Source organism: Molothrus aeneus, chromosome 10, assembly GCF_037042795.1.
Source record: "Molothrus aeneus isolate 106 chromosome 10, BPBGC_Maene_1.0, whole genome shotgun sequence".
NCBI lineage: Eukaryota > Metazoa > Chordata > Aves > Passeriformes > Icteridae > Molothrus > Molothrus aeneus.
In genome coordinates this window covers 14,745,888-14,768,819 of record NC_089655.1, presented here as the reverse complement: position 1 = coordinate 14,768,819, position 22,932 = coordinate 14,745,888, and the positions used below count along the sequence as shown (strand labels likewise).

At 49.2% G+C, this 22,932-nt stretch overlaps 1 protein-coding gene across 3 annotated transcripts in view; it reads left to right on the top strand.

Moving 5' to 3' along the window:
- Positions 1-779: 779 nt before the first annotated feature.
- Positions 780-22,932, top strand: part of IL1RAP (interleukin 1 receptor accessory protein) — a 50,169-nt gene continuing 28,016 nt past the window's right edge. For 2 of the 3 annotated variants that reach the window (XM_066556834.1, XM_066556836.1), the window contains exons 1-2: positions 780-857; positions 16,770-16,837. In XM_066556834.1, the coding sequence (XP_066412931.1) occupies positions 16,771-16,837 (67 nt within the window). In that variant the 5' untranslated portion in view covers positions 780-857; position 16,770. Of the gene's footprint in view, positions 858-1,083; positions 1,167-16,769; positions 16,838-22,932 lie in introns of those variants that run through there. The other variant, XM_066556835.1, reaches the window with a different exon arrangement.

Below are 22,932 nucleotides of genomic sequence, written 5' to 3'. Positions count from 1 at the left end.
CTCCAGGCCAACCTGAGAGGACAATGAGCTTTCCTGGGCAAGGGCAGTCCTACACTGGGGGCTGCACTTAAAATCACTGGCCACATTCTCCTAGAGCAGGTGCTGGCCCAAATCTCTGCAGAATTTTATTCCACTCCTCAGACTCCCTGACACTGCCCTTGCAATCTGTTTCAGGTGCCCACTCCTCATCCATCAACAATTTCAGCCTCATCAAGGCTGTATCTGTGCCAGCGATCGAGCAAAAACGGTGCCACTTCTCTGGACGAAGGGGCATCAGAACGTCCAGGGAGCCCTGGGAGGAAATCACCAGGAAGGAACCCCAGCACACCAGAGAGGAGAATGGGGAAACTTCACTTTCCCAGGGGGCAGGCGGCCCGCAAGCGTTCAAGGGCTGCGGCAGGGCTGTGTCCGCCAGCCCGCTCCAGCCAGAAAGCGTCCAGGACGCGTCCAAGGGCTCCGGGCCGGCCCCAGGGGCTCCGGGCGCCTCCCGCCCCCGGCAGCTGCCGCCGGCAGGACGGCTCCGGCCAGGAGAGGGAGCCGTGGCCCCGCGCACCCCGCCTCGCACCCCGCCTCCCCCGGCCGGAGCCGAGCCGGCAGCAGCGGAGGGACGGAGCTGTGCCCGTGCCTGAGCCTGCCCTGCCCCTGCCCCGGCCCCGCTGCCCCGCAGTGACCGCGGCGGGACCGCCCCGAGCGCCCCCGGAGCGCGGCCGCGGGGAGAGGGGCGGGCGGGGCGGAGCGGAGCCGGGGGCGCGGATCAGGCACGACGGCGAGGAGGCAGAGGAGGAGGAAGAAGAGGAGGAAGAAGAGGAGGAGAGCGCGGCGCGCCGGGCACAGCTGTGCGCTCCCCGCGTCCTCAGGTGAGCCGCGCTGCCGGGGGTGCGCGGGGGACGCCCGTGTTCCCGTAGGCGTGGGCGTGGGCGGGAGTGAGGACAAGGGAGCCTGTCCCGCCCCGCCCCGGCCGTGAACTTCCCGCACGCAAAGGGAAAGTTTGTGTCGGAGGAGGCGGATTCCAGCCCCGGCGCGGGGGGAGCCGGGCGGCGGCGGCGCGCAGCCGGCAGCGGCCCCCGCTCCTTGGCTGGCACGGGGGGAAGAGGAAGGAAAGAAGAGGAAGCGCTCGGGAGAGCCCGAGGAGCAGCGCCCGGCGGGCTACGAGCGAGGGGGGACAGGTGGGCACGGTGGGAGCGAGCGAGCGGGGCCGCGGATGGGGGAGCGGGCGCGATGGGACCGGGGACCCCGCGGACCTCGGGGGACCCTGGGCGATCCCGCGGTGTGCGGGGACCGAGCCGAGCCGCGGGACCGCGGGTTCGTGCCCGCCGCTCCTGCGGCCGGGCTGGCGATGCCCCGGTCCCCGACATGCGGAGGGATTCGCTTCAGTTCGCTCCCGTGTGCCGCGGAGATCTGGGCATTGCTGGCTGGAGCGCTACACGCGCTGGGAAATGCAACTTTAATTTTCATCCGGATCGCAAATTCTTGAGCCTCTGATAGCTGCTCTCTGCTGTCAGACGGGTCTCTGAAATGGAAGTGGGGAGAGGAAGGGGTCAGGCTTAAGCTGTAGCCGGGAAATAAAGTGAAAGAGACGTGCAAGAAAACCGACTGGAAGCGATTAGATGCTGGCAGCAAGATGGCCTTTGCTGTGTTTGTTGGGGGCAGCTGCCCTCTTATGTGAAGCAGGTTTTTTTTGGGTTTTTTTTTTGGGGGGGGGGGAGGTGTATCTGGAGGGAAACTGGATGGTTTCCTATAAAACAAGGGGAAAAAGGAAACCGTGAGTGCTTCACTATTTCGGGTGTCCCTTTTCTGTGCCAATGCTGCTCTCCCCTGTTACAGTGGCAGTGCTTGTTCCTCACTCTGGGCTGGTTTCTTGTAGTGTGCCTGTACAGTGCTTGGCACAACAGAATCCTGATCTTGGGGCCTTGGGATGTCACAGTAAACTGGATTATAAATGCCTTCTCACATGCACACTCTGTCTTTTCATCCTGACCTCTGCTTTGTGAATAGCTGGTTATAGTGCTTGGATAAAATTCTGGTTGGCTTTACAGATCTTTCTTTTCTTATAAAATGATGGATTTTGTTCCATGCATTCTGTTTTTTGTCATAGGAAAGGCTTTTCACTTCTGGATTTGTCAGATTGCAGCAAGCTCCTTGTATTATAAAAACACTTATCTCCTTCATAATTAAAAAGTATTATTTTCCTGACACTCCATTCTTAACTGTGCCCCTCTCGGGCAAGCAGAAGTGTCACCCAGCATACTCTTCCAGGATTGTGAGGTGTTATTTATTAACTGTACTGTGGAGAGTCCATATCTCATAACTTAGAGGGTCATTTATAACAGGTTGCTTTTGACAGCTCTGGAAGATTTACTTGCTGTCTTGTATTCCTTGCAGGAAAGGCATCCCTTGTTTTCATGGAGAGCATCACTCCAGCCCACAGGCTCTCGGGTGGGCAGGCTTGGTGCTGGAAAGGCTCCTGCTTTCTGTCTCCACTGCCTTCCTGTGGTGAGCAGGAGAGGGCAGGCAGAGAGGATTAAACTCTAAAACCCAGATATTCTTCCCTGGAAGTAGGCACGGTGTTGCTGCTGGGATCACCTTGTTTGGAGGAGCAGCATCCTAAGGATGTAGGATAATGAGGGACATGGAGAGTAAGCCTGAGAGGACTTGGGGTGGTGGAAGCCTGCAGGGCACTGCAATGACTGGAAATGTTGAGCTGGGAAGGTGGGAGCTGCTGCATGAGCTGGAGGAAGGGGCTGTGGGGTGAGAGGTTGTGTTTCTGACTCCATGCCTCTGTGCAAGGCAGAGCTGCATCCACACAGCCCTGGGATTGTTCTCCATGTCTCTGATTCTAGCTTGAGTTCAAAGTGTCTGTATTTGATATGATGCTTGCTGATGTCTGTCCATGCCTCCCCAGAGTCCAGAAGGTCCTCTGATCCCTCCAGGGTGTGGAAGGAAAGCTTGTGTGTGAACACTTCTGGGCTCTCCCCTCCAGACTCTCTTGGTCTGTGCAGGTATTCTGCATTTGAGCACGAGCACATGCAGTGGGGATGAGCACTGCCTTGCTCTGGGCTCCAGCAGCCTCATCCCCAGGGCCAGGTAGCACTACCCTAAAACACCTGGCACCACAAAGCACACACAGATAAGACAGACCCAAGAGGGTAGCAGGAGTGGTGTAGCAGCCTGAATACTTGGAGGTGTGGGAAATGCCTCCCTGCTGGCCTCAGAGCTGTAATTTTAAGCTCTAAAATAAGCATTCAGGAAGAATAAGGCAGAAAGATTTTGTCCTAGCCTTATTCCTTCAAGACCTGCATGAACCAGATGCCAGTTCTAGGGAGGAAGAATTATATTCTTTATTCAGAATAAGAGTCCAAAATTTGAGTTTTTATTCCTTCTTCTCACTTCTGCGTGGATTTCTCTGTTGGCTATTTTGGCAGGCACATGATTCATATTTCTTTCCCTGTGTGTTCTGGGTCCCCTCTCTTGTCAAGTGTTCTCCCATTTCAGCAAGACTCTGACTTGCAAAACCTTGCCATAAAGCCCTTGTGGCTGGTGGTGTGGGAGAGCCCCATCCTGGCTCTCAGAGTGCAGGTTGCATTAGCCAGGTGGACACTTTGGAAGATTATATCAGCATGTGAATGCATTTGTGTCTTTTTTTCCCCTTATCATACAGTAATGGGGAGTGCTTTGGGAATAAAAATAGAAATAGGGAAAAGCCTATATAAGCTGAAATCTGTGAACAGCGCCACGTTATCTGGGAACTCAAACACGTTCTCCAGTGCAGCCCTGCTCTCCTCCTTCCTCCTCTCTCTCTTGACATAGCTCATGGATTTCAGTGCCCCCATGAGCAGAGCCTGTGTCCTCTGTGCTGCCAGGCTGCTGCAGCCTGCCTGGTGCCAGCTCTGTACCTGGAGGGGAGCTGGAGCATCTCTGGCTGGGCACAGTGGGACAGATGCAGAGGCAGAGCTGGCTCAGGTGTGCCATGCCCTTCTCCACACCCTGCAGGAGGCTGGGGGCTGTGTGCAGGTGGGGCTCTGCCAGCCACGGTTTGTGGCTGCTTTGTTCTGCTCCAGCACCAGCAAAACGTGCGGGCTGAGATTCCCTGCTAAACAGGAACAAAGCAGCTTCTTCTTTTGGGAGGTATTTTAGGATTTCTGCCCCCCCAGCAGTGCTTTTGCCAGGCAGAGGGCTAATCTGATGTTTCTCAGCCACAGTGCTGCTCTCTGTGAGGCTTTTGCTCGTGACTGAGCCAGATGAGCTCAGAGAGAGGGTAGGGAGGGAACTGATTTGGGGAAATTGCTTCAGTGGTGCCTGCCCTTTGGGGAATTTCAGTCTTGGTCACTGTGTTCACTGTGTTCAGCCTCAGAGGCCCCAATAAGACACATGCACAGGACATGATATTCATAATTTTGGAGTCTGATTTTACAGAAAGTAAAATACAGGAAAACAAGTGTACAAGTGTGTGTATTTTGTTATAGGGTTCTCTAAAAATAGTTGCCTGTAAAACAGTATTTTCACTACAAGTGAAGAATCACTGTCTTTAGTCAGTCCTTTGTTAACCTAACAACTCTCAGTTTCATCAAATGGGAATATATCCCCAGGAATTCCTCTGACAAAGGCTTCCCCTGAGTCTGGATGATTATCCAATTACAATTTAAAGAAAATTACAGCAAGGATAATTGGCTAAAGATAGAAGTATCTGAGAGCGTTAGGGAAAGAGAAGGAGAGAGTGAGAAAGTGAGAGCTTCACTTTCTCATATGAGTAAATGAGAATTATTTCAGTCCTTAACTTTTGCAGTGAGTGGATTCAAGGTCCCTGGTGTTTGGATCTCCCTCCCTCTTCCTCCCTCCTCTCCCTCCCTCTACTCTGTCTTCTTATGTGTTGACTTGATATTTAGATGAAAAAGTTACATTGATTCTTACGGAATCTTTTTACATTTACATGTGTTAACAAAATGAGACTGTTAACTTAAACGCTCCATTTGCAGCAGAGAATAAGAGATTTCCATGAATCCTGGCCTCAGTCGGGGAAGTGGTAGGTGGCTCCTTCTCCTGGGAGCACTGGGAAGGTGCCAGAGAGCCATTGGCTTGGAAATCCACTCAGAGCAGGGCCATGAGCAGCTCCCAGCCCTGCCCAGCCCTGCCTGGGTGCCCACAGAAGGAGCCCCAGTGCCGAGCCTGGCAGGAGCCCTGCGCGCCCAGCGCTCCCACCCGTGTCCATCGCCGACAGCCCTGAGCGGCCGTGGCTCGCTTTCCACCTGCTTCTGAAGCATTTGAGGCTGCCTGCAAGCCCACTCACTCCTTTTCCTTGCCAAGAGCTCGGTCAGGCCAGGCTGGGCAGGCTGTGCTGTTTAACCCTTGCAGTGCTGGCTGTGGCCGTGGCTCAGCGGCTCTCGGGGTGCGGCCTGGCAGTGCCAGGTCAGAGCATGGAGCTGGGCTCCCCAGGCAGCTCCCTGGACAGCTTTGCTGTGCTGAGCTGAAACACAAAGCTACAACGTGAATCATTCACTTACACAAATACTTAAGGAGCCTCTTCAGCTCTACTCAGCCAAGGTGTTATCAGAATTAGAAGAGGGCTTAAAAAAATTAGCAAAGAAAAAAGACTAGGTTTTAATACCTCTCTATTTATCTGGGAAAGCTGCTGGGTTTGCTTTTGTTTGTTTGTTTTCCTCACAGTTTTCTTTAATCCCTTGCATTATTGAAATATAAGTGTGGTGGAGTATCTTGCCTCTCTTAGGCCTGATGCTGTTTGTTTAGAGGGATGCGAGATTTTTCCAGCGTTCTGAGGAAGATTCTTAGGTATTTGATCAATTTCTGTGCAAAGGCTGGCAAGACTGGGACTTAAATGTTTATCCTTAGTGCTGACAGGATGTTGTGGAGTTGTTGAACTGTATATTTGTAACAATTATGCTGCTTGGCAAGAAAGACATGTTTTCTTCTCAGAGGGAATTTTTGTTGGTTTTCTTTTTTTGGACTTTTTCTGCCATGAGTTGTGGTTATAGCTGCCTTTCTTTATCATTTTACTTTTTGTTTTAGATGTAAATAAAGAGCTAATTACAGTTAATCTCAGTGCAAAGGAATGAAATTTTAAAGTATGAAAAATAACACCCATCTGTTGGATTTGCAGTAACATTTTGGGGTTTGCCTTCTACTTGGAAGGATGCCAAAACTTATCTTGCTCAATTTAAAGTTTTCTTTGCAATATTTAAACTGGATTTTTAATAATTTATAAAAACAAACAGAAAGGGAAATAGCTTTTCAAATTATGTTTGGTCATGTTCTTTATGTGGTGGTTGCTAAAATGTGAGCAGCTCTAACTGAAATGAGCCAAATTCTATAGGAACAGGTTGAAGACCTTCTGGAAAAGCATCCATTTTTCATAGTAGTGCATTGCATTTCTCTGTTTCCTGCTTGCTGGGGCTCCATGTGCCCAACTAACCAGCCCCAAAATGACTTGTTCCAAGGGACCTGTTCCTTAAGTAGCTACTATTTAAGATAGGCTCAGAACCCTGTTTTTTTGTGGTGGGTATGTGTTACTTTTAGCTCCATCAGCTCCACTGACTGTTGAGCTCAGGGAATTAATCTATACTTTGCACTCATATGTTATCTTTCATCTCAGCATCTCTAAGCACTTTAGAGATATTAAGATGCACTGCTGTGGTGTGAGATGGGGAGAGGCTGTTCTAAATGTGGCTGGGGAAACAGAGGCACAGATTTCAGAAGCCTCTACTAATGCACTCAGTTCAGGGGCCAGCCATTTATAAGTTGTCTAATGCCTGATCATCAGGGAGGCACTACAGTTTTTCATGCACTGCATTTGGTGATTGATGCCTATATACAGATTTCATGTTTATTAGCCAGAAACTCATATTTCTACCCTAAACTAGAGAGTGTTTTAAAATCTTCAACCTTAGGGACTTACAGGAGCCTAGTAAATGGCAGTGTAAGGAGTCCAAATTCCAAGTTATTTTTTCTCAGGTTAGTCCTGTTGCAAAAAGTAAAACCTCACCTCCCTCCCACCATAGTAACATCCAGAGCCCCACCTACATGAATTTATTAGCAATCTGTTGAGTCAAAGCTCTGAGATGTGTAAAAAATACTTAATTTGTCAGTAAGAGGCATGCAAATTCACTCTAATACAAATAATTGGATTTGTTCTGTTGAGAAATAGCCCCTCTTCCTTCAAGCACAGATACCTCCAGCCCTTGTTTTTAAGAAGGGACCCGGGTAGTAGGAGGAGGCTGTTGCTGCCCAGCTGGCAAGCTGTGGAGGCCTTGAGGGCACCCAGCCTCTCTGAATGAGCACAGATGTGCTGCTGGATCCCACAGATGTGCTGCTGTAAAATGTGTTACTCCAGCAAATTGTGCTGGTTGCATTTGATTTGAGCTGATGTGTTGGAGTGACTGAAGGACAGAACTCAGACTCCACTGGAATAACATCCCAATGGACTGGGATGGGATTTCCCCCATATCCATTCTCTTGAAAAAATAGCCCCAATGCATTTACCTTTCTCCTCCTTCCTTGTCCTCCCCCATGTTGCTGTGTGGAATTTTGGGAGCCTGGTTAGCTCTGGATCCTTGGGAGGTTTCACACACACACACACACACACACACAGAGTCCTGACCCCATGGAGAGGTAGGAACGCTTTTCTCCAGACTGGCTGTGTCTTCCTTTCCTCCCATTGCACAGGGGAGCTGTGCCTTGCCTTTCAGCCCTGTTGAATAATCCAGGAGGGTAATGTTGCTCCCTTAGCATTTTTTTTGCCCCCTTATCTGTCAGGTGCAATGACTCTGTAGCTGCTGGCCTGAAGTGTCAAAGAGCAGAAGGGAAACTCAACCCAGCTGTGTTGGTTTTTGCACCGCCCTGCCTCCCTGTGCTGTTGGTGGGAAGGAGGGGAGGGGTTGGGGGAAAAAAATTGTTTTAAGGGCTTTCTTTTACTTCTCATTATCCTCTTCTGGCTCTGCTAGTAATAAATTCATTTTGTACCTCTAAGCTGAGCCTGTTTTGCCCTTGGAGTGTTTTTTCCTGGTCCTTATTTAAACTCATGAACCCTTCATTAATTTCTCCTCTCCTCTGCCCAGCTGTGGCACGGGAGGGGAGGATGAGCGAGCAGCTTTTGTGGGTGCCTGGCACTGGGCCAGAGTCAAACCATGACACCAACTTCCCAAAGATACTCAGGGATTGCTTCCTCTCAGTGCAAAGATGGGAGCCAGCCCAGGGCTGGGGTCAGCACAGATTTGAGAATGTGAAGGCATCTACTTTCTGGCATTGAAGGTGCTCAGAAATGAACATTTCAGAGGCTTTTCAGATTTTTTGGCTCTTTGCAGCAGGACTTTAGTGCAGAGCAGAATTTCCTTGTGTCTCTGCACTCGTAGCCTTTGGAAATGTCAGCAGTGCATGTATTGCCTTTTGTTTGTCATTCAGCTGGAGAAATGAATTCATTGCCCTTGTGAGATCAATCATATTCTCCCCAAATAATTAATATTGATGACAGTCACAGTATACTGCTGCCTGCAGCTCCATCTCAGCTTTCCCACTGTGTGGGTGCTGTGGGTCACAGAGCAGATTTTCTGACAGGAGGCTCCTGGACTTCAAATTTCAGGGTGCTGTTCTTTGAAGGTTGAATTTCAAGATGCCCTGATGGGGCCAGTGCAGGCAGAGCCTGAGCAAGTTCCCTGTGATGGTGCAATCAAATATTTGCAGAGGGAAATGTTAGAGACATGGGGAGCAAAAGGAATACACATCACGGGGGGGAAGGATTGTCTCACTCTTGTTTCTCTTCTCCTCCTTTTTTCTGTGTGTACACAGCTTTTTCTAGTCCCCTTTGCAGAATGCAACTATACTATGCTGGCCAGAAGGGGACGGGTATGCAAAAGAAAGCTGCTCTGATAGTCCCCAGGAGGACCAGGTGGGTGGGTTGGGAATGTGGAGGGCTGGAAGGACCTCCAGAGAACTGCTTTTAAGTGAGGTGCTGTCTTGGGGGCGGCTGGTAGCTCCTGGGCTTTCTATTTTTATATTGCTTTAAATTGATGGATGTGTAAAGCAGACTTGGAGCAGCCTGTCTGAGCTGCAGGACAGGGATTGAAGCATCTTGATGTCTCATTCTTGTTTGCTTTGACTTGTAAGTTTAAATGGGATTAAATTAACATGATTAATATAAGTACCAGGTGTGGAAATGCTGTGTGGCCCAAACTTGAAAAAGAAACTCCTCTGACTGGCTTTTACCCTTGAATATTTTGCTCATCCCAGGATACCCAGAGTCACTTGAGGAAATCATTCCTCAGGGAGAGCTGGGCTTCCCCACTGGCAGCAGCACAGGCAAACCTGGCAGTGCTGGAGACATTGCAGCTGCCTGAGGGGTTTGTGGCACCACAGGAAAGCAGATTCCTGGGAAGGGAGAGACAGTGTTGTGCTCTGGAGCATGGTGGTGCTTGGAGGATTTTGGTCTGTTGTGTCCCTCTCTGGAGGAACAAGAAGGGAAGGATGTTGTCTGGATATGGAGCAGCCATCCTGGGAATCTGGTGCTCAAGCACTTAGTGGGAAGGAGATGAAGTGAAGGAGCAGGTATGTAGCTGCCAGCAAGGGCTTGGACTTAAGAAAAAACTCTTGGAGTGATTTTGAACTGCAGGCCTATTGCAGGTGGTGCTGAGCAGGGCTGGTGCAGCCCCTGGTGTGGCAGGGGAGGTGGCAGTGGGGCTGCAGGGCTCTGGCTGGACCAGGCTGGGCTTGCAAGGAGACTCCTCCTGGGAAAGCTGCTCTGGGGTTTGAGAGTCCTGGGCCTGTCCAGAAAAAGGCATTAAGCCCATCTGAAAACCTGCTCAAATCTGCATTGTGTTCTCTGGATTTGGAGATTTGTGCTGAGCTGGCTTGGGGCTGCTGCTGTGCAATCTGATGCAGAGTGTGGATGTGCTGCTGTGTCCACTGGGGCACTGGAGCAACCTCCCAGGGAGGGAAGTGGAGCTGCTCACATTGTAAAACCATTAAAAAGGTCAGGAGGCAGAATGTATAAATTAAATGCTTCTTGTCAGATGTCTCCAAGTGTTCCATGATAGTTAATTGGAATTTTTCCACTGAGGGGGGATCTCACTTTGGATTCCTTGGGTCTTCTCAGGTCTTTGGGCCACACTGATTGCAGATTTCCTTTTTTTCTGTGCAAAGATTGGTTTTTCTCAGTTTATTTGTGGCAGCACAATATTGTGTGTGTTTCTCAGAACTCTCCCTTCACTATAACACAACTGTCCAAAATAGAAGCATTGTGTCTGCCTTCATGGAAGATCTCAGCTCTCTTTGAAGCACGGTTGGAAACTTTTCATTCCCTGGCTATTCACACATGAAAAGTAGACTGTCTTAGCTGGATACCTTTTGCTTGAGCACAGAAGTGCTCTTGTAGCTCAGTGTTTGAACTGCTCAGTGGCCAGCGTGGATCCATTTGTAATCCATGCTGTTTGATTTTACAGCTGTGGCTCTGCTTGCCCCTCTCCAGCCCACTCCACAGATCTCTAGGCAATAGTCCCAGCTGCTTATTTGACTTGTCCAGGTGTGCATATTTTGTAGAGGTGACAGAGAGCTCGTTTATTTTGGCTGCATGAAGTGTAGTGTGCTCTGCCTGCTAAATTGGTGGCAGAGCATACTCAGTGGCACCCTGGACTCCAGCAGAGCAGTGTGCAAAATCTGCAGCATTTCTGCTTCTCCAGGTCCTGAGAGGACCCCAGGAGAACTGCAAAGGGAAGCAGGGGATTACAAATTTATTCAGGTACATTTTCAAGCCCCCACTCCGCTTCTCTCCACATGCCTAGATTGCACTTCTTTCTTTTGTCAGGGTGAAAAAAACCCTTCTTCCTCTGAATTCTCATTGTTAGCATTAAATCTGCTGAGCCAAAAGGATGCCAGGAGATGGTATGTAAGTGTCAATAGCAAATCACAAATTCCCTGCCTGGAAATCTCACCTCCATGTCCCAAACATTGGCACTGGCAAATCTTGCACTACCAAGGAAGCTCCCAGGAATGACTCACTGTGAATGAAAGTCTCCACACTTTTTCCCAAGCCTCTGAGCTTGAGGGGGGAGGCTGCTGCCAGCTCTGCCCTGGGGAGCCCTTGGTGCCCCTGGAAGGGCAGCCTTGCTTCTGCAATTTGTGCTGCTCTGTTGAAGGAGAAATAGCTTGGGATCACCTCCCACGGTGACTCTGGAGCATCAATGCTGAGCTTGTTCATCCCCATGTTGGGGATCTTGTAAAATGTCTTTATTAAAAAGCCATCAGGCTGCAGCCTTGGCCTGGATGTGCAGGCAGGTAGCCAGGGAGGGGCTGTGGTGGGTGACAGGCAAAGGGAGCCACCTAGGATGCCTGGTGTCATGTCCTGAGCTGGCTGAGCCACTGGTTAAGAAGACTATTCCCAGATTTTCTTGTCGTGTGTTTGGTTTTGGTTTGGTATTTTTGTCCTCCAGGGTGCTCAGTAGCTCTGGCTGTAAAGCTGTGTGCCAGTGGCCAGGGCTGGCCTAGCAAGGCAGAAAATCCTTTGTGCTGGTGACAGGAGACACCTCTCACCAGGGCAACTTTCCATCTGACCCCCACTAGTTTAATTCTTCTTCCCCTCTGCAAAAGCAGGTCTGTAATATCTGCTGTGATTCTAGCTGGTGAAAAGCTTTCAGGCTGCCCAAATTTCAGCATTTCCTGTGGTTCTGATGACATAAATTAGTTTTGTAATAGAAATCTTTCAGAACAAATTCCTCTCAGCCTGCTGTGATGTCAGGCAGGCGATGGCCTGGTGAGAGCAGCTACCCTGGCACAGGTGGGACTCCAGCACTGATTTTACACGTCCCTGCCTTAGGTGTGCCACCAGTAGATGCAGTGACCGGGTCACGCTTACGGCTCCTGTGATATCCCTGATTGCAGGGCAGGTTTCAGCTCTGCTTGATCCCTGCTGAAATGTGCCTGGCTGTTTGGGAGCTGCTGCTGAGACAGGTTGGGCTCCCTGCCCTCAGGAGGGATGTGAATGTTTTATCCAAGGACAGCGCTGGGGCCCTCTGGTCACTGTGCTGTGTTTGAAGTGCTGAGTGTGGCGTGGCATGCACGAGAGCAGGGAGAGTGCTGCCAGCTGCTCTGGGTGCTCATCATCAAACTGCTCTGGATTCCTCCCTGCTCCCTTCCTGGGAGCTGTCTGGGGATTAAAATTGTCGTTAATGTGGTTATTCCTCCTGGGCAGTAAAGGCTGGACTCCCAAAAGCCATGGCCTGTCTTTCTGCCCAGGGGTCACATTCTGTTCCTCTGGACGCTGTCCCTGGCACTGGCCAGCTCTGTGCAGGACACAGTGGGACCATGGGCACCACAGCAAAGGGCAGTGCCAGGCAGTGCCCACGTGGCCTCTGGAGGAGATGCAGGGTCAGGGAGACACTGTGCAGGCTAAGTGGCACCAAGATGATTTATGCTACAGTAATTCCTCCTTTTGTCTGACTTACCCCTGCACATACTGAAATGCAAAAGTGTTTCCTGGGGGGCTGAAGGGCCTTTTCCCATTTTCCATTAGTGTTTTTGCTGTTACTTTTCTGCAGCTGCTTTTTCAGGCTGCCCTTTGTCTGCCTTTTGGATTCTTTGAATTTACTTGAACTGTGCATCTATTTTTGCCCATAAGGAAACCCAGCAGACTCATTGAGCAGCCTTCTGCAATGCTGCAGTGGGCTGATGCAGGGACCCAGGGCTTGTGGGCACCCTGTGACTGGGAGCAGAGAGCTGAGCCCCTTTCCTGAGCACCAGCCCTGCTCTGAGCCCATCAATCGACCTCTATCTCCAAGTCCTTGTGGCATAGAACCAAAGCATTTCCCAAGCTAGCCCACTCCAGATTTTGCCAACCTTCCCATGTCTGTGTCCCATTTTTGGGGGCTCTCAAATGCTTTTGAGTTGGGACAGATTTACAGAGAGAAAATACTATGCAAAGCGTGCTTTGGCTGAAATTATTTATTTCCTCTTTCAGAAACTGCTTTATTTCATACTCCCTTTCAGTCAGAGCACTTAGTGGCAAGGTTCTGAAGGGCGCTTTTGTTCTGCAGGCTGTAGTGTGACTTCTCCATGAAAAGCAAAAAACCTATCAGCTCTGCCTAGAGGCTTCTGGTTAGGAGGGACAAAGGCATTTTTCCTCAAAAATGCAGCATTGTTCTGTAGAATTGGTACAGTGTCTTTGAGAATAGGTGTGCAGTAGTTACTTTGAGTGCAGTTCTCTTTGTTAATTACTTGACATCTGTCTTTGGTTTTATAATTGCTGGTAGAGTGCGTGGGCTTTGCAGAGTCCGTGCTGCTAAAGGCAGGAGGGAATGATGCCTTGCTGAGGTCTCTTTGGCAAGGGTGTTTTATTAAAAGGTGTTTTAAATAAAAATATTCATGGTTTTTTTCTGACAGAAAAGCCACTTGTGACCAGTATAAAATGAAAAAAATCAGACTTTCCACCCCTTTTGATGTTAAGAGCATGAGACACTTCCATGATCGTGCTTCCCCCGACCCCACTTTTCTTTCCTCCTCAGTAGACAGAAGGTGAAAGTTGGTAGTAAAAAGTGCTCTGGAAGAAAAAGGGAACAATTTCTGATTTGAAACAAAGTGAACATTTCAAGTTAAGTTCCTTAAAAGAAATTCTAGCAAGGGCTGTGATGGATCATTTTCCCTAACCGCTCTATGAATTATTATTAAAATGTTAATTTATGGAGACATTAAGAGCACCTCAGAGTCTGTTGGTCTCGTGAGAAGTTCCTGGAGTGCTGAGGATGTATCAGAGCTCTCCAGCTGCCTCCTGGCTGCTCTGATTGCCTGCTCTCTAGCTGCAGTGTGATTTCTGAGCTGGTAAGCTCTCCTGCTCACTGATTTTATTCTCCTTTTACTTTTATTTGCACTGGGTGGATGCAGCTGGGAGAAGCCTTCTGCTGCAGCCTGGGTTTGCACTCCCTGGCCTCTGGCTCCTTCGGTTGCAGCCACAGAAGCTGGTGTTTGGGGCAGTTCTACAGAATTGCACAAGAAGTTCATCAGACACCGCTGGAATTGCATCACAGGCAGGAAAATGGCAACATGCTCTGTCCTGTCACAAAACACAGAGGCAGGTTGCTGGGAAAGGTTGAGAAAACTCTTCTGTTTCTGGCAGGACCAGGGTGGGTTGTAGTCCTGTGGTGTCAGGTTCTTAAGGGCATTGCAAAACCCACCCCTCTCTGCAGCAGGATGCAATACTCATGTCCTGTGTCACCACAGGACTGCTGTGGGAAGACTTTTTTATTTGGGGGGATATCACAGGTTTGGGGCTATTTGGGTTTTGGAGTATTTTTGAGTAATATGTGCCACAGGAACAGAGCTGGGCTGGCAAATTCTGGCATGGTCAGGGCATCCAGGAGGGGTGTGATGCCTCCCCTTGACCAGCCCTTGACTCTGTGCCTGTCCCTTCCATGGTCCTTTGCATTTGTGTAGTGTGGAGCAGCCAGGGCTGTGGTCAGCTGTGTCCCTTCTCTGTAATGGAGAAATTGCTGTAATCTGACAGGCTCTGTGTCTGTCTGTCTCCACTGATAAGATCTCTGGAAAGCCTGGAATGAACCAGAAGTAAATCACTCTGTGTGTAAGGCTCCTGATTTTATAGCTGGGTAGAGCTAGAAAAAAAAAAGGATTTTCCTACTAGTAGGCAGAGCATGGAAATCTTGGATACCTTGCTCATGGGAACCTGTGAGACAGTTGAAAGGAGCACAGTTCCTGTGAGCACAGCTAATGGATGTAAATATTAGCTCACTGCAGAGTTCATGTATCACCCAGTGAAATGTAGTAGTTTATTTTGGCCTCAGGCCACGCAAATGGCCTTGCTCAATACAAGGGAAACTCATCCAAAGTCCATAGTGGTTCCTGCTTGCTTCAGGGCTGAATTCAGTCTGATTTGTGCAAAATGCAGGAGAGAGTCGCTGGAAAATAAGGGTGAGTTAGGACACACTGTGCGTTCAGCTAATGACAAATGGAGAGGGAACCATGAGGGATCTTGATTATGGGAATGATTCCCTGCCACTCTTTACTCCCCCTCTCTTCAAGCATCTCAATTACCAAAAGTTCCTTAATTCCTACCAGGAGTGCAGCATGTTGGATCTCTCTGTCCAATGTGATGGCATAAAAATGTTTTATCTTTCTTCAGCATTTCCAAGGGGTGGGAGTACTTAATATTGTTTCTTCCCTATGGAGTCTTAAGTAACATTGGGAGCTGGTTGTAGGTGGCAATAGAGAGAGGTTTGATAAGGAGCTGGCATTTCAATTTGGAATAAGTGGTAGGGGATGATCAGCCCTCTCAGCTGGACCCCAGGGGAAAAAACCCTCACTTCCTTCCTTGCTTCTTGACCATTTTTGAAAGCCTGATGCCTTCAGAGGCAGTGTGCAGCCCTTTCCATGGACTGTGCAGGGAAGAACAAGCATGCTTCAGATTTCCTTTGTCTCTTTGAGATGAGCCCAGCAGAGGGAAGGCATCGCACAAAGGCTTTTCAGATGTAAGCCCTGAAAAGGAAGGATTCAATATCCGCTGCTGGGCTTTGAGTAGTGCAGTTCACGTGTCCCATTCTTGTTAATCTCTGCAATCTGTGCAGTCTTAGGTGTTCTCTGCCTATGCTCAAAGCCCTTCTGTGTACTGCATATATTCTGGACAGGTTTTTGAGGGAGATGTTTAAGGGAGCTCTGTGGCTTCTCCCCCCACACTTTTAACACACCCTGATGGAGCAGGTTTCTCTGTCATCTCATGAGCACATTCCTGACAGTATCACCATGCTCATTACTGCATCTGCCTGGCAGAGCTGAGATGCTTTGATGAAGTTCAGCCTTTTAACCATCTCTTCTCCCTTTGTGATCTGACAGCACACAGGAATATCAAATGTGACCTTAACCCCTTTAATGAGAGCATCTAGTAGATGTCAGTTTTCATGACTACCAGCTTATAAATTGCATCCTGAAAAACCTAGAAACAGAGGGATATTTAATTCCAGTGAGTGAGCAGCTCTGAGAGCTGAATGCCAGATACTGGAGTGGGCAGCCAGTGAAACTCTGGCAGTGTACATTTATCTCAAATTACAGGAAATTGTGTTCTGTAGTGGGAATGGAAAAGTTTGGGATTGTTTTTTGCTTATCACTGCTGCTTAGAAAGTATAAGCCTTTGTTTAGATCCTTTCTGAAAAGTGTACAAACCTGGCGTTTGTTTACTCCTGCGAGTTCCAAGGAGGGTTTGACTGGGAAGGGCTGGTGAGGCCCTGTCTTGCCTCCACTGCCTGGAGGAGCAGGTTGAAGCAGGCTCTGGCAGCTGGCCCCTTTGCAGGCCACTGGCAGCACACCTTGCCAGTTGGGACTGCTCTGGTGTGCCTGTCCTGTCAGTGTCAGACACACATTCAGTGCAGCTGTGCCACAGCCGCTGCGAGTGCTCTCTGCACTTGTTCTTAGAGATGACCAGAAGGAGGTCTTTGCAAAGGACCTTCTTTTGGGAGTCAGAGCTTGGGATTTGTAGCCTGCAAACATCCATTTGACTCCTTGTGCTCCTGATATAGCCCATTCTGGTGACTTAGGTCAATGAGCTGGGCTGTCCTCTTCAGAGCCATCACCTCCCAGGCTTGGCAAGCTGCCTGCAGGCAGAGTGAGGCTGCCATGAGGGTGCTGTCCTTGAGGAATCTTAATGAAATAAAACAGGGATGTGTCAGAATTAAAGGATCACAGGGTGAATGGAGGAATAAACACACAGAGTTTAAAAATGGCCTGCAGTGGTAAAACAGTGTCAGATAACCAGGTCTGTGTGCTTTGTCTCCCAGGATGAAGATGGTCAGTGTCCTGCTGGTTTCCCTCTGGCTGTCCATGGTCACCCTCAGCAGAGGCTCAGGTAAGGACATGGCATGTGATGGACCTTCCCACTTCCTGTGCAGAGAAGAAAACTGTCTGCAGTGAGTTTTGAGCATTTGCAGTGTTTCTGGATTAAATGGTTGTGTATAAAATACTTTAGTAAAATGCATGGACACAATGTTGATTCTGGGGGGCTGTTGTACAGTGCTCTGTGTAGAGATGACCAGTGTGGTATGAAGAGGTGCATGAGCAAATACCAACAGCACCTCCACCTAAAAGTGCTTTCAAACTCCAGCTGTCCCTTTTGTCAGTATCATTATTGCCCTTCTGTGAGGGGTGAATCCAGGGCTTGGCCCATGGAGCTGCCTTGTCCCTGAGCTGCAGGAAGGACCCAGGCTTGAACCTGAACTCTGCTATCCCTGGTTGGATCCGGAGAGGACTGAGATTCAGCTCTCCAATTCTGACTCATGCCTTAGCAATGCAAGGGGAGAGGGGAACTTCTAGAGTAAGAGGAGCTCTGATACCAGTCTCACTGAGTCACTTTCCTGACAGGAAATATGTTGTCATGCTCGCAGCTCCTCTGGCACTCGTTCAGCCCAGCTCTTGTGAAGAGGCAGATTGTGCATGTCTCGGCTCCGGACTTCCTATTTGGGGGTGGAAGGAGACAGCATGATTTGCAGGAGGCAAGTGGAAAGGGGGAGGGAGGAAAGAACAGGAGCTGGTTTTATGGGGGGAGATGCTCAGAAATAAGGGCTGTACAGGGGTTTGACGAGTCCCCCCATGAACTCTTGTCCCTCTGCGATGCTGGCAAACAAGCAGTTACAATATACCCCGAGCAGATGAACAGCTCTTCTGTCATTCTCTCTTGGACCACACTGAATTATTGTGGGCCAGACTCTCAACGTGCACTTCAGCAAGGTTCATCTCAGTGCAGTGTTCATTGCAGAGGCTGAAGCCTGGGAGGTTTTTTCCCTTGGGCTGCCCAAGGGCTGCAGGCACTCACAGTAGGCTGTGATCTTTAGTGGGGGATGTCCCATCCTGGCTAACAGGGGAAACAGCAAAGGAGAAAGAATACATGGCCTAGGTCTTCTCCAGTGAGCCCTAGGCAGTAAGAGTGTGTGGGGAAGGAGGGGCCCAGGGACATGGATCTCAGCTGCTGGCTGGGAAAATCCCTGCTTTGCTTGTGCTTCTGGACAAGCTGTTCTGCTCTCCACCAACGCAACATCCTCCTCCTGCTGAGGCAGCATTACAACACCCCACGTGCAGTCATCTTGGGATTTTGCAGAAATGAGAGGTACGTGCAATTGAATCAGGATTGCCCAGGAAATGTTAGAGCAGCTCTAGAAGCTAACACAGTTGGCTGGGAAGAAGCTGATTTCAGAAATGAGCACCCTGGCATTTGGGTCACACAGGCTTGTGCCAGTTGATCTGGCAGAACCGGAACCTTCCATGCATTTCTGCAGGGCATTTAGTACTTTTTAAACATACCTCCTTTGGCAGAGATTTGTTGTAAAGGGTGGCCAGAACCCTTGTAGAGTGCTGCAAGAATGTAAGTCAAGCCTCAATACATGAGACACGTGATCAGTTAAAATAACACTTCTCCTGCAATTCCACTGCAGTGTATGCATTTAATTTCCTGCAGGTCTGTGGGTGTCAGATCCACTCTTCAGTTCAAAGCTTCTTTTTTGTGCCATGGACTTCATAAAGTGGTTTGGGCTGTCAGAATGTCCTTTGTTATTCATGATGGGCTTGGATGGCTGTTTGTACTTGGATGGAGGGGCAGCCGTCTGTGCAGCCCTCTGTTTCACTGCAGGGTTTCCTGGGACTGGCACCAAAAGGAGACTGGAGCTCGTTTCACCCTTGCAAAGTCATAAATACATAGCAGTATGGTAGAGTGGCCTTGTTCTGGAAATGTTACAGCATTTGGGCTTGCTTTTCCTTCTTGGAGCAGGGCGTGTAGGTGGGGGGAGCAGAGCTGAGCTTATCTGGAGTGCATGCAGAAGGGCTGTGCACAGTCTACAGCTGCCCTGGTGGTCGCCAAACATCAAGCAGGGCCATGGAGATGGGTAGCTCTCACTGGGTAACCTGGTTCCTGGGATATTTAACATGTGTGACTTGGTAGGGATTTCTCATTTCAGCTGAGTGCTTTTCTGTGCTTTGAGCATTAAGTCATGTAATGCTGTATTGTTGGGACCAGCTCTCTCTCCAGCCCAAGCTGGACTGAGGAAGGCTGGAGGCAGGGACAGGAGTTGTCTTGTGGTTTGCTGCCCCTTTTCCTGCCTCTGCCATCCTTCCCAGTGGAGCAATCTGGTCAGCAATACTGACCAGGGACTGCCCAAGCCAGGGGTACCAGCTCTGCTGAGTCCCAAGTTTTGTGAGCTTACAGAGGAGGTGAGGAACCATCACTTGCTAAATTTCAGCTCTAAAATACCAGCATTGCTCTGGCTGCAAGTGGCCTTTCCATCCAGTTAAGCCACCGTGGCTGTCAGTCTCTCTGGCAGTGTGTCAGAAAGCTTTAGCATTACTCTTCCCCCTGCTTCCTACTGGAGAGACAAACCCACAAACTTTATTTCCCCTCCAGATTTTGCCTACAGCACTGTGGCTCTAAACATCTGTTCTCTGGGCTCTGCTGTTTCTGCTGCGTATGGAGGCTGGTGCTGAAACAAAATCAGTTGCTGAAAGGGAGGTGCAAGCTGTACAGGGGAATAAATGTGATCTGAGTAGTGTAGAGTAAGAGATGCAGAGCCTGAGACTGAACTGGTGCCTGAGTCTTCTGTTTGCTCACGCTGAACATGTGGGCAAATCTTCTCCTGCTCTTGACAATATCCTGACCAGCAGTGCGTGGAGTGCACGAGTGCATCACTCATCACCTTTGGGTCAGTGTTCACAGTGGTAGTCAAGGTTTTCTGCTTTCCCTGCCTAACTAAGCCATCCTCAAGATGGGACTCATGTTGTAGGATGCTTAATGAACCCAGATGTTCTGATAGCCAGGGAAGGATAACAAAAACCCATGGGCCTGGGTCTGGTTGTACAATAGTTTCTTTGGCACTGCTGAAGTCATATAAATATACACTGGCTTACAAGAGATGAAAAACCTCTCAGACAAAGAACATAACAGCCACTATGAATGCAGAATAAAGTTGTCTCCTTGTTTCTGAACAAAGCTGGCCAGTGTTAGATACCAACTTATAAATGAGATGTGGCTGTAATTGTGCTTCTTGTTCAATTTTTCCCTCTCTGCTAACCAGGCTGCTCTCGCACCCTCCAAGAGCTTTTGTAGCATGAGGGCTCGGGAGATGACCATGGTTGGGAGTACTATCTTAGGGGATTGCAAAAGCAGAATATTGCTGCCAGGAGAAGAGGAACAGCCTCATGCTGATTATCTAATGGACCCACGTAGTTTGAGCAGGTACCTGCTGTGCATAAATAGCCCTTTGGTGGGGGGAATCATCATGTGTGCATAGGAAATGCCTCTGTAGCTCCCTTGGGGGCTATCAGACAGGCTGTGTGGTAGGATGAGCCCAGGACTGGGCCAGAATGATACCCCAGCATGGCAGGTAGTGGCTGGAAGGCAGCCAGGAGTTTCTCTCCAGGGAGCTTTATTTCAGGCTTTGCTGTTATTTGCTGGATTGTGAACATGTCTGTTTACACTCCTCCGTATCAGAGGCTTTCAGCTACTTTGGTTTTTGATGGTTATTGATGTCATCAATGCTTTTGGGTTCAGGTGGTGGTTGGAGCAGCCAGGAGTTCTTGTTGCAGTGAGAAAGAAACAGAGGTCTAGCTCCAGAGGTCAGAGCCACTGCCTGCACTGTCTCTCCGAGTGCTGAACTGCACTGTGGATCTCATGCTTAACAGAGAGAGAGAACAGTTGCTTTTGGCCAGGGGAAATTTGCAGATTAATAAATTACTGTCTGTAAAACACTTTGAAGATGGAAAGCCCTGTGCAGCTCCTCAGGATTATTACTATATGGCTCTTACTCTACTGATGGGGTTCCAGTCGCCTTATTTTCCTTATGATTTGTGACAGCCCCAGAAGCTGAGAAGCTTATTTTAGTGTGTAAAGTCAAAAGAAAAACAGATTAAACTGCATTATTGTTTTCTAAAGAGACTAAATCCCTCCCCCACCATCATCTCCTGGGATTTCCTGACTTCCTCCTACTCTTCCAATCTCAGCTTCTTGCTGTCCTAATTTAGGACGTGATTTTATAACCATCCATACCCATCTGTGAGCTACTGTGGTTGTAGAAGTTTATGGCACTTGGGGGCATGAAGTCATTGACACTGAGGGTGTTGAAAGCTGCACAGCCCTGGAGTGGATGGAGATAAAACCTGTGGAGCAGAGCTGACCTGGGTGCAGATGTGTCCCCACAGCTGCCAGCCTCTTTCCACACCAGCCAGAGCTGTGCCCACTGAGGAGATAAAACCTCAGGTCTGCTTCTTGTCAGCTGAGGAAACAGGTTGTGAGGGGTGAGCTCTGTGCAGGCATCATGGTGTGACCTATCTGCATTGAAGTGCAGGAGTGTGTGGAGGAAAGCAGCCCTTTCTGGGTGTGTTGCTGAAACAGCATTGAACAGTCACCTTTGCTCCTGTGTGTGTATCAAATAGGGCATCAGGGAGCTGTCCTGTCCCCCTGTCACAGTCACAGGGCTGTGCTCTCACTGTCAGAGGTTTTGTGGCACCCAGGTGACTCTGCTGGACTCTTAGACCCTTGTAGTGAATTTTGCTGCCTGCTGTGTTTGTTTGGTTCCCATCCTTGTCCAAGGACAGCTGCTGCAGCATCTTTGTAATGCAGACATCCCTGTGGGATGGGCAGGGGAGAATTGCTGACTGTATTTTAAAGCAGGCAACAGAGCACCTGGCTAAGTGCAGTGACTGGGCTGCTTGGGTTTAGCTAAGCAAGCCTGTTGGCAGAGCCAGGAGTTTAGCCTGGACCTTGTCACGTCCCAGTGTGGTGTCCCAGGCACGCAAGAGCCTCTGCCAGCTTAAGCACAGCTCAGCAGTGGTGCTGATCAGATAAACCCCCTTTTCATGCTGCCTCTCCTACTTTGCAATGGGGTGTTCCATTTCCTGTACCTCTCCTCTTCCTATGCTGCTCTGCTTTGCTTCACACATAAATTTTCTCAATGAAGTGGCATGGAAAGTAGCTGTTTGCTCTTCTTATCCTTCAGGGAAGCAGTTCATGCCCCTACCTTTATCGTTTTGATCTCAAATTTAAAGAAAGCCTCCAGAAAAATATGTCAAGCTTGCTAGAGAAATCTGAATATAAATTTTTTTTTGGGTTTTTTTTTTTGGCCCAGTTGCTGGGGGTAACCAAAATACTCTGTCACATGCAGTAAACAGCTTTGTGCACAGATAGAGAGTGAAGTCACAGTGCTCACTGTGGAGGAGTTCTAAGAGACACAAATAAGGACTACCCAGTGTTACAGGCTGTGCTTGATGAGATAAGGAGATCCAGAGTCAGAAGCTCTGGGCTCCATTACAGAATCACTGTTTTTTTGGATGTCTTGCTTTGGCTGCTTCCCCTGAAGTCCACGGTTTATGCAGTCAGCTTGTTTTCCATGACTTTGGCAGAGGCAGGTTTTCACACCTGTTTAAGTTAGACATTCAGGGTCTAAAGTTAATCAACTGCCATGTACAGGTGCTTTTCAAAACTGAGCAGAAGGTCCTTTTCCTTCTTCTTTTCTGAGCTGTCCTACCTATTCAAATGATAAAAACACTTGGGGGGAGAGAGAGAGACTCCATCCTAGTGTGCAGCATCCAGATGTGAGGCTTCTGTGGGGGCATCACAGCTCAGTGGCAGCACAGCATGAATATGATGGAACTTGGGAGAAGTGTAAAACCATGTCACCAATGCCATCACAGCAGAGCTACATGGATGGGGTTGGGCTGTGTAGGAGGTTTGTGCCAGGACCACTTCCACCTCCTTGCTCTACTGGAGAGGCTGTGGGAGGAAGGCAGTGGGGTTATGAGAGGCCTCTTTGGATGCATTTCCACTGGAAGTGAGATTACAAATTTCTGCAGAGTTGGCAGAGCCTCTAGGCTGAGCCTCCAAGGCAGCATTCAGCTACAACCAGGTGTTCTGTGGCCACCGTCACTGCTGCAGAAGTAGTGAGAGCAAATGGTGAGAGCCAACTG